Source organism: Cololabis saira, chromosome 24 (assembly GCF_033807715.1).
Source record: "Cololabis saira isolate AMF1-May2022 chromosome 24, fColSai1.1, whole genome shotgun sequence".
In the NCBI taxonomy this organism is placed as follows: domain Eukaryota; kingdom Metazoa; phylum Chordata; class Actinopteri; order Beloniformes; family Belonidae; genus Cololabis; species Cololabis saira.
In genome coordinates, this window is record NC_084610.1 from 6,770,062 (window position 1) to 6,780,641 (window position 10,580).

Sequence of the window (10,580 nt, forward strand, 5' to 3'; positions counted from 1 at the left end):
CATTGTGTATAGTTTTCAAGATTTTGTTACCGCAGTGTTCTTTTCGTTGTCTGGTGTGCGCAGATCTAACTGTGAGGAGCAATTCAAATTATTATTATTTTTTTAATTTCTAGAGCTGTATATTTTTACAAGCCTGCTTTACATTCTTATACAAACAGGCCAGGAGAACTTGTTAAGAAGTGATCATGGATGATTTTGATAAAATTATTGTCCTGATATTGAAAAAATGACTTTGTTAGTTTAAAAAAAAAACAAGCTTTAATTAGAAACCTAAAAGCTACAGAAACAACACTGGAGGCTGCCGGTCTGTTGGCACACACATGCTGGGTGTGACACACTTGGTTGGAAGTGTGTGTATAAAGCTGATAGATGGTTTAACCGCACCCTGACTGGCACAGTACCATGAAAGATACATGTACACAATAAACAACAATTTTGTCTATTTGGCCTGAATTATAACATTTAAAATGTGTAGTTTTAAGAGAATACCCACACACAAAATGTATAATTGAATTTTTATTAAAAAAATAAAAACCTGTTTATCAGAGTCATGTTTGAAGTGTCCTGTCGTCGAGCACAATTTTCACATGAATAATAAATATGTCCTGATATGCAGAAATGCCTTCACTGACTATATTCAGCAAGCTGTGGTGGGCGTCAGTCTGCAGACTATCCCGTGTCCGGTCTCATCATGCTGCTGCTGCTGCTGCTCTCCACGGCCTCCAGGAGAGACTCCCGCTCCACATGCCCCAGTACGTCACAGATCAGATCGTCCAGTGCCTCCCCTCCTCTCATGAACTCCTGAACAAAAAGCACCAAATATCTGAGGTTGACTGTTATGGAAAAGAGCTTTACAAGGGGTATTCGTTGGTAGAGGTGTAACGATACGCTAATCTCACGATACGGTACGATACACGATATTGAGGTCACGATTACGATACGATATTATAGCAGTATTTTTTAACAACCTTGAATGAGGAACATATGACTGGAAAAAATTATCTTTTATTTGAAAGACACAAAGTACAAAACAATGCTGTGTGTTTGCCCTATTGTTACAGTTTGTAATGCTTTATAACTGTTTAAGTTTTAAAGAGAAAGCCAGGCCAACCATTTTCCTCAAACTGAACTAAAAGTAAATGTCAGGTTTGCATTATGCATCTTCAGTTTCATACAAGTAAAAATATTTTGCCACAAACTGAATAGTTTCTCTCATGTTTGATTTGACTTTTTTCTTTTCCAGAAATTTAACAACTAAAATTAAATAAATAAAAGTAAATAAATACATACAATTTTACATCATAAAAAAGATTGATTCATGCTCACTTTATAAGTGTAAGAGGAGATTTATTTTTGTTAAGGTTATTTTGGTAATTCAGGGTTCATTATTTTATAAATCTATTATTTATATTCTGATGTAAATCAGGGACTATAATGACACTAGTCAGTTCATCTGTAGTGATTAGTCTGTTTTAGATTGGGCGGAGTGATACGCCACAGTACGGCACTAGGTGCTGTGTTGATGTTCTAAAATCCTACACTGTTGAGGGACATTAAAGTACACTGGAACTCAGCACAAGTTGTCCCCGTGTTTATCCTACTCACCACCCCTAAAAGGTTTAATTTAATAAGGTAAGGCTTAACTCTACCACCACCAGCCTTACATAAGTAAAAATTCAGAGCTCAAAACCCCGCTAGAGTCCCGTGATCGGGACCGCAAAACAGTACTACTTTCTTCTGAGCGGAGTAAGATTTTGGTCCGCGGGTCGAGTCGCGGTCGGCACGCGTGGTTGGATGCGCGTTTCTAGTCAACACAATAGATCAATATTTATAACCCAATATCGCGATACAGTTTGTCACCTTCATGACACGTATTGTGACGTTTTTGTATTGTGCAATTTCGTGGCACGATATATTGTTACACCCCTATTCGTTGGTGTAGGCTAGGACCGTTTTCATATATCTAACCTTAATGTCTCTGGTGGTATATCCGGTCCGGTGATCTGTGACACGGTCCTGGCTGAAGTTGTAGGTACGAATCCTCTCTGACTGAGAGCGTGTGCCTACCTGTGCTCAGAAACGTGGGACTGTAAGTTTAAAATGATCAGAAACGTAACATTACAAGCTTTTAAAAGGTTCCCTCACCTGCTGCTTCCGTGCTGTGTCCCTCTGCTCCGTCTCCTTACCCATCATGCTCTGATAGAGCCTGGCCTTCAGCACACGCATGGCAGTGTCTCTGTTTTGCAGTTGAGAGCGAGTCTGCTGACACTCAGCAGTTATTCCTGTTGGGATGAGATGAACTGAGTGAAATGAGCTCAAAAGCGCGGGGAAGCTCCACCATCCTGTAGCGTGCTTTACCAGTTGGAAGATGAACTATTCGCACTGCACTGTCTGTTGTGTTGACACTTTGCCCTCCAGCACCTCGAGATCTGTATGTGTCGATTCGAAGATCCTTTGGGTCTATGTGGACATTTAACTACAAACACAGAACAGCATCAGAACCAGTTTTTCCACTGAACGATTAAAAGGTAAGTGATGAAGGGACAGGACCAGTGTGTACCTCCACTGGCTGTGGCAGGATTATGACAGTCATGGTTCCTGTGTGAATGCGCTGCATCCTGGAGGACAGGCCCACCTCAGGGATCCTCTGCACCCGATGCGTCCCTCCTTCATGCTTCAGATGTTTGTACACATTCTCCCCGGCTATCCTTACTGCTGCATGGTGCAAACCACCTGAGAGACACGTCAAGTCAGGGTTCATACACATTTTAACCAACAAATTTCCATGACTTTCCCATGACTTTCCCATGACCTGGCAGCAAGTTTCCATGGCTATACATGACCTCTAAAACATCAATGTATGAATTAAATATAGGAATAAAACTATGTAAAAAGTCACCACAGTGGAGATCTAATGACAATTATGGTTTTATACTAAATAAACATTTGTTTAAACTAACACTGATATACCAGCACTATGTTGTAGTATATGTTGTATAGTAATCTAATATAGCTGTAATAACTGTAATAATAACCGATCTGCATGATGCGGAAGATGCTCGGCACGTCACGCGTGAGAACGCGCAAGACTTTTCTATACGAAATATTATTGATACATTTTAAATCTACCTTATAGGCTGTTATTACTAAATATTATCATTAAGTGAGAAAAATACATTCCATGACTTTTCCAAAATGTTTGGGGTGAACTTATGTTTCCAAATCTTTTCCAGGCCTTGAAAATAACATTTTTAAATTCCATGACTTTTCCAGATTTTTTCAAAACGTATGAACCCTGCAAGTTCATGCTGTAATCAAAATGTAATTCAAATGTTTTCCTTCCTGTCATATCTGTTCAGATAAAATCATAGATTTAATTTGCATCATATGCAATTTATCTGCTTCTGTTATAGTAGTGGATGGGGGTACATGTCCAGTATTTCACCATGACAACCTCATATCGCCATAAGATCTCTGTCAACACAGCACAAGTCTGAACTCTAACTAACCATATAATAAATATATAAGATAAAACTGGGTTAGAGGCCCGGGAATTGACGCATCCCAAATCACTGTGTACCTGCTGTACTCTACTGCCCTTACTTTTTAACAACTTGTGCCTTCTATTATTTTACCTCTTTTATTTCATTTTATTTGTTATTTATGTTTTAATTGTGTCTTGCCGGTTTTAATGTTGATGTAAAGCACTTTGAATTACCTTTTGTTGAATTGTGCTATACAAATAAACTTGCCTTGCCTTGCCTTGCCTTACCAATAGACATGTACGACAGCTGTGAGGTTAGTTTGACTTCAGATCAACTATTGAACAATACTTAATCACTTTACAAAAACGGGGCTGGTTCCTCTCCCATTGCAACAGGAGAGCGTTGGGTTTCTGCAATGACTGCATTTTTTTCAGCATCCGAATGAGTGGAAACGATTTGAAAGCTGCAGCTTCTGCTCTTGGTCTGATTACAAATCAGTCATCAATACCTCGCTTCTATAACTATATTCTTGTTAACAATACTATGGATTTTTATAGCAAAACTGCATGTTGTTATGGGATGTCTGCAGCTCTAGGCAGACAGAGTTTTGTGTGTGATGAACTCACACAGCAGTTACAGTTGAAGTAGTTGGAGACAGGTACTTTATGACATAGATATAAACCCTCAGGCGTGTAAAACTGACTATTCCCTAGGATTGAAAAAGTAGAAAAGGGATATTTTTCACTGTTTACATCCCCTAATACCATACTAGCTTCTTACACAACCAATAACTGAGACATGATCTTTTACGGAAAGACTGAAGGTTGTTGCTGTTACAGATTGATGAAGCCATTAATATTTAGTTGGGACAGTATGGCTTACCATACTCCGCAGGTGTGTAGTTCAGAACCGCACAGTCCCAGTTCTTGTAAAAGGCAAAACCCTGGTACATATCAAACATTTCTCTGGTGAACTGCTGACAGATATCACCTGGAGAGCAAACGGATGTTAGAAAGGCTAATAGACAACAGAAACGTCAAAACTCATTAAAAAGAGTGCCCTGGCTGCTTTAAACATTCTTCGTTATCGTGGAAATGTGTGCACCAGAAAGACAAGATATTCATTAACTGTGAGTAACAAAGCGGGAAGTGGGAAAGGTTCATGGTTGCCTTCGTTCCTACCTCCTGTTGTTCGTCCTGATACGACCTCCAGGACAACATCACTGGGATCCAGGGGGTCGGTGGGAACAAGCGCTTTGATCAGCTGGAGCGAAGCGTAATGCACATTTTAATATAAACTGCATTAGTAATACACTTCTATCAATATCTGAACAAGGCTTACATCTTTTCTTAAGGACAATATTTTGCTGGAGATTTGTTCCTCTTCCTCTTTCAGCAGCTGGATCAGATGTTCATCTTCATCTTTGGTTGCAGTTGAACCTGCAGTAATTTGGGAAAGCAGAAGATATAAATCACAATGTACTGCTGTATGATGAATATCCTGAGACAACAAAAAAGGGAGATTTATTGCAAAAGAACATGCCAGAATGCTTGAAAACTAAGAAATTGAAGGCGTTTCTGTAGTTTAAAAGTGTAATTACTGGACTTCAAAACTGCACAGATTATGTTCAAAATCAACAAGAACAGGCTGCCAGACTGTATCCAAAACATGTTTAGTTTAAGACAAAGCCATTACCACCTCAGAGGGGAGAGCAGATACAGGAAATCAAAAATCAGAACCAACACCAAACTGAGATGCTGCTGAGGCAGCGGAGGATGTTTGGAATAAGTTGGAGAGGGATTTGAAATCAAGTAGAACCTTAACCTTATTTAAAAAAACATTGAAAAGAAGGAGGATTTCTCTATACCAAAGTAATGAGTGGTGATGCTTGCTATGTTGATTTGGGTAATCATTTAATTGGTGATTTGATTTGATTATTCAAGGATGAAGGAAACATGTAGACTGCACCTTTTTCTTTCTTATTTCTCGATGAATCTTTGTTATCCCCATGGAGGCAATTTGTTTTACTGGCAGTCTTATCTCTTACTTCTTGCTTTTATTTCATTACTTTAAACAATCTTTTTGAGGGTAGACAATGAACAAGCGTTGCTTCAGCCTACACCTTTTTCGGTCAAGATGTTATTTGTATATTGGAAACTTTTTTGTAATGTTTTCTTTAAACCTTTAAACAGTGTATTCGTTTCCTTGTTGTCATTTTTATTTTATTTTTAATTTCGTAAAAGCTATTTTGATTTTTGTTTTATTTTTATTCTTTTTTTGTGATGTCATGACCGAAATAAACTAAACTAAACTAAAATAAAACGAAACTAATTACATGTATATGACACTTTAGAATTTAAGAACTTTTAAATCCTCACTATGCAGAAGAGAAATGACTTCCTCCAGGTCTTTCTTGGCTTTTTGACTTCTTTCAAACACATTTGCCAGGGGCAGGAGTTCTGTGTGTTTCTTCACCAGCACTTTTCTCTCCGTCTCGCTGAGGTGTGGATGCTGTAACTTCGTAACTACGTCTCTGTATTCCTGCACCAGCTGCTCCAGGTACCGCTGAACAGACTCCTTCTGGTACAAATCCCCCAAATCAGCGTGAGAGAGGCGTTTTGGTACAATTGTCAATTGTTTGGTACTCTGTTGCACCTTTATCACCACAGCATTTTTCACGCATGTTTGTCCCACGAATGTCCTCCAACCGTTTCTTCCTCCTTGACTGCGTGAAATGACGCGGCTGCACAAGCAGCACAATCGGAGGAGCATTTGAATGAAGTTGAGATGCAGGGAGATAAATAATTATCCTCAAGTGGGCTGCTGAAGACCATAAAACAGATCATTTGTACTGTATTGTATGGAGGAAAGCAGGCACCGGATGTAGTTTGGAGGTGAGGAAACGGCATTATGGGAGATGTAGTTTATCCATGTCGTGCCTTTTATTTAGTTATTTAAACCAATTACGCAATTTAGATTATAATTTAAATTATAACTATCATTAGATTCAATTCTTACTATTATTATATTAAATAAGTCAGCTGGATATTATTATTATTATCTAATTATTAATTATTATTTAATAATGTCTCATGTCTCAATTATAATTATTATCTAAAATTATTAAGATCTTATATATATATATATATATATATATATATATATATATATATATATATATATATATATATATATATATATATATATATATATATATAAATATATAAATAAATATATAAATATATATATATATATATATATATATATATATATATATATATATATATATATATATATATATGTGTGTGTGTGTGTGCTTTAGGTTTTTACCAACTTGGTATTAACCATTATGTATGCAGACAAAAAAATAAATAAATAAATGCATTTTCTTGAAATAATTTTAAATGAATAATACGTATGGCCTATTTGTTTTTCAAAATTACATTTAATAATTATAAATCTAAAATTGAAGACAGTAACACAAATAAACAAATAATAATTTAGCTGCAGATTGTATTTGTTTTAAATTTCATTCACCTTTCAGTTTTATAGGCTGCCAAAAGACAAGATCAAAAACACACCGAAAAAAACATAAAATGTTGTTTTCATTATTCTTGTTAATGTACTTATTTTGGTTTTAGACCGATATTTGCCATTACAGTAACTCATTGTTGGCTGGCTTTAGCAGAAAACGTTGATATAAACTATAGTTTAAAGATTGGTTGTTGTTTTTTTAATTAAAAAGACGGAGAAAAGAAAGAAATGTCAGACTTTCCAGAGCACGGAGACGGTGAGAGATATCTGCTGAACATAAATGAGATATTCACGAAAATAAATGTTTATATTGTGTTGAAAACATCGAGGCTAATGTTAGCTTTGTTAGCTCGTTATTTATAACCAATTATTTAACTAATAAACCTTAGTTAAGAACAAAATCGGGGTATTTACAATAACAAAGTCAAATGATTGTCACAGACATTTTATTATAGTTAAATTAAGGTAAATGAGAAATTCCTATACACTTTGCTGCCCGATAAGTTATTATTCATTAATGTTATTTATGTTCTTTCCTCAAAAATACCAAAATGTCATATTTCTAGCCATGTAACTGTGTTACTTGTAGATTTGCTTTCAACAAGCACACCAGAGATTTTTTTAGTATTGTAAATTAGTTTCACTGATAGACATTATGTGTAAAGTGGCATGTGTGATAGTATGGCAATTCAATTCAATTCAATTCAATTCAATTCAATTCAATTCAATTCAATTCAATTCAATTCAATAGCAACTCTGTGGTGTTACAACAACATAAAAAACACAGGACAATTAAATAATAAAAAGCATGTATCAACTAAGATCTGCTACTAAGCATGTATAATAATAAATAATAAACAGTAAAACAGCTGGCTTGCACCAGGTTAAAGTGCATGGTTAAAGTGCAAGAGTGGCAACATAGCAGCATCAGCTTAATTAGTGCATTTCAGTATTAAGAGCACAGATATCCCTGGGAAACAAGCTGTCTCTGAATCTGGTGGTGTGTGTTTTCATTGATCTGTAGCTCCTGCCAGAGGGCAACAGATCAAACAAGTGATGGCCAGGGTGGGAAGAGTCTTTAGTGATGTTTCTGGCTCTTTTGAGGTAGCATGCAGAAGCAGTTTCCACCAGTGGTGGCAGCGGGCAGCCGATCATTTTCTCTGCAGCTTTCACCACATTGTGCAATGACTTTTTGTCCGCTACCGAGCAGCTTGCATACCACACTGAGATGCAGTAGGTCAGGATGGACTCAATAGCTGCTTGGTAGAATGAAATCAGCAGTCTCCTCTCCATGTTGTTTCTCCTGAGAACTCTCAGGAAGTGGAGTCTCTGACGAGCTTTCTTCACCGTGGCTGAGGAGTTGGCTGACCAGGAGAGGCCCTCCAAGGCTTCGGCTGTGGTGTATCTATGCCCAGTTTCTAAGAAAGTTTAATTGTCTTTTTGTGACCATTTGGTTAGGATTGAAGGAAATCCCTGGGTTTTCATTATGCAAGGCCATGGAGGATCTCAGTCAAGCAGGGTTGACCCAAAATGAGGCTCTTAAAGAGAAACAGAAAACACTCAGCTCCCTTCAGGTAGATATCACCTGTACACTCATTATCAATACTTATAATGAAATTAGACTTTACTCTGTATCTACTTTAATCTGGCACTCATAATAGACTTACTGTTTGAGAACTGATCAGTTATTTTATTGGGGTGTATACACTTATATAGACATTTCACTTTGACATGTTTAATCATCTTTTCCAGACAACTCTTTCAGACGTTGAAAAGAAAGGTGAGGCTGCAAAGCAGGAGCATAGAATCATAGTAAGGGAAATGTTAATAGTAGAAGGCGACCTGGAGCATCTGGAGAAGCAAATTGAAGTCCTCCACGATCGCTGTGCGTCTATCAGCACGGAAAACACAGAAATGCAAAGTCTTATAAGTGAAGAGGAGGAGAATGCTCGCCTAGCGCTTGCAGGGTTTGACACTTACAGAAAGAAGATGGAGGGACACAGAATGGCTGTTTTGCATGCTGTGAGCCAGACAGAGGCTCATAAAATGCTTGAGGAGAAGAAGGAAATGGTGCGGATGCTGATGCAGGAGAAAGAGCAGCTGAGACTGGATTTGGAGAATCCAGATGGAAACACAGCACAGATGGCGAAGGTGGAAAATTGTACCCAGTGATCTTAAACCTCCAAATAAATATAGGGCATGTCTGTAGATCTGTAGTCTCATATATATTTTCTCTCTCTCACTGCAGAAGGAGACTAATGCTCTGAAGAGAGAAATCTCTGAGAAGAGGACCATGATAGCTGACAAGACAGGCAAACTAAAGAAAGAGTTAGATGTTCATTCCCAGTTAAAGAAAGACATAGAGGTACTTGTGAGTCTGTTGAGCATTTTCACTAATAATCAGTAAATTGAAAACATTGTCCCTGGCCAAACGGTGATCTTTTACATTTCTTAGCAGATATTCTACACAGATATGGCTTTTGCATAAAACATCTTCCTCTGCTTCAGATCCAGAACAGGCGCCATGAAGCAATCATCAAGCGTCTCCGCTGCCAGCTGAGCAGAGCTCAGGCCGGCCACAGGTAAAAACAAATACACATGTATTACTAGCAATAATTGACTTTGTTGTCCTTTAAATTACAGATGCAGAAACTGGCAGAAGTAACACATTAAAATAAGATGATAAAGTCAGGCTTTGCATTTTTTGTATTTTAGTAACGTAGAGGAATGCCGCTGCTCCACGTCTAAAATGCTCTTAAACTGTGTGGTTTATTCAGGCAAATGTTTGATGAAATCTGCCACCTGCAGAGTCAACTAGCTGAGCTCAAAGGGCAGTCATCACAGGAGTCAGTGGTCAGTGATAATTAAACTGTATAATCAGGATTTGTTGTTCAAGATTAATTGTTCTGTTTCGGGGATAAATGTAATGACTGTGTTAGTTTTGGAAAAGTTTGTTTTTGTTACCACAATTGAACAGTAGGGGGCAGCAGGGACCTCTAAATGTCAGACTGAAACCAGTATGTTTATTACTGTCACACATCAGCTTTATGCAAGATATTAATGGTTTATGTTTTTTTTGTTTAATATATAGTTGTCTTTTTTAAGTAGAAAACATCAAAAGTATTAGTATATTTTTATGCAATTTATCCCTGTGAAAACAGCTTCAAACGCATGACTGCTTGCATTTTCTCTATGGATCGGGAGCAATATAAGGAGGGCGTAGGATTTCAGGTCAGTTGATGACAGCAAGTCTGTTCATCCGCAACGCAAAACAAAAGCCAAGTATCCACTGTAACTGTCGATGCCATGGTGGTTTGTTTTGGAACACACTGTTCCAGCTTCTGCCTCGCTGGATGGCTTGATGGTCTGGAGGTGACAGTCCCACTTTTGGCTAACGAGAGTGCGACTGTGCTAGTTCAGCCATAACTCCAAAATAATTAGTTAAACTGCCTACTCAGGAAATTGGTCCACATCAGAATGTAATCCATCACCCTTTCAGAAAACTTGTGATTCAAAGTGTGAGCCCTAAATGCCCTAGTTTTTCATATATGCTTGTTGCCT

At 37.6% G+C, this 10,580-nt stretch overlaps 2 protein-coding genes across 2 annotated transcripts; one reads left to right on the forward strand and one right to left on the reverse strand.

Annotated features, from left to right (window-relative positions):
• Nucleotides 1-343: 343 nt before the first annotated feature.
• Nucleotides 344-6,316, reverse strand: mtrf1 (mitochondrial translational release factor 1). Its single transcript, XM_061715688.1, has 9 exons — nucleotides 5,864-6,316; nucleotides 4,827-4,924; nucleotides 4,667-4,748; nucleotides 4,368-4,475; nucleotides 2,561-2,733; nucleotides 2,359-2,476; nucleotides 2,146-2,282; nucleotides 1,969-2,067; nucleotides 344-801 (listed from the first exon to the last, which is right to left on the reverse strand). Exons 1-9 carry the CDS (start codon nucleotides 6,255-6,257, stop codon nucleotides 670-672), a joined length of 1,341 nt encoding a protein of 446 aa, XP_061571672.1. The 5' UTR covers nucleotides 6,258-6,316; the 3' UTR covers nucleotides 344-669.
• Nucleotides 6,317-7,247: 931 nt separating this feature from the next.
• Nucleotides 7,248-9,887, forward strand: LOC133424817 (coiled-coil domain-containing protein 122-like). The gene is made up of 6 exons (XM_061715341.1): nucleotides 7,248-7,275; nucleotides 8,478-8,593; nucleotides 8,772-9,170; nucleotides 9,268-9,384; nucleotides 9,528-9,601; nucleotides 9,797-9,887. Exons 1-6 carry the CDS (start codon nucleotides 7,248-7,250, stop codon nucleotides 9,885-9,887), a joined length of 825 nt encoding a protein of 274 aa, XP_061571325.1.
• The last annotated feature ends 693 nt before the right edge of the window (nucleotides 9,888-10,580 follow it).

Coding starts and splice junctions, on each gene's coding strand:
- LOC133424817 (XM_061715341.1), top strand. CDS start 7,248: ATGTCAGACTTTCCAGAGCACGGAGACG. Junction 8,594..8,771: donor AAACACTCAGCTCCCTTCAG/GTAGATATCACC, acceptor CATCTTTTCCAG/ACAACTCTTTCAGACGTTGA. Junction 9,171..9,267: donor ACACAGCACAGATGGCGAAG/GTGGAAAATTGT, acceptor CTCTCACTGCAG/AAGGAGACTAATGCTCTGAA.
- mtrf1 (XM_061715688.1), bottom strand. CDS start 6,257: ATGCTCCTCCGATTGTGCTGCTTGTGCAGCCGCGTCATTTCACGCAGT. Junction 2,283..2,358: donor AATAGTTCATCTTCCAACTG/GTAAAGCACGCT, acceptor TCATCCCAACAG/GAATAACTGCTGAGTGTCAG. Junction 802..1,968: donor ATACCACCAGAGACATTAAG/GTTAGATATATG, acceptor CTTTTTGTTCAG/GAGTTCATGAGAGGAGGGGA.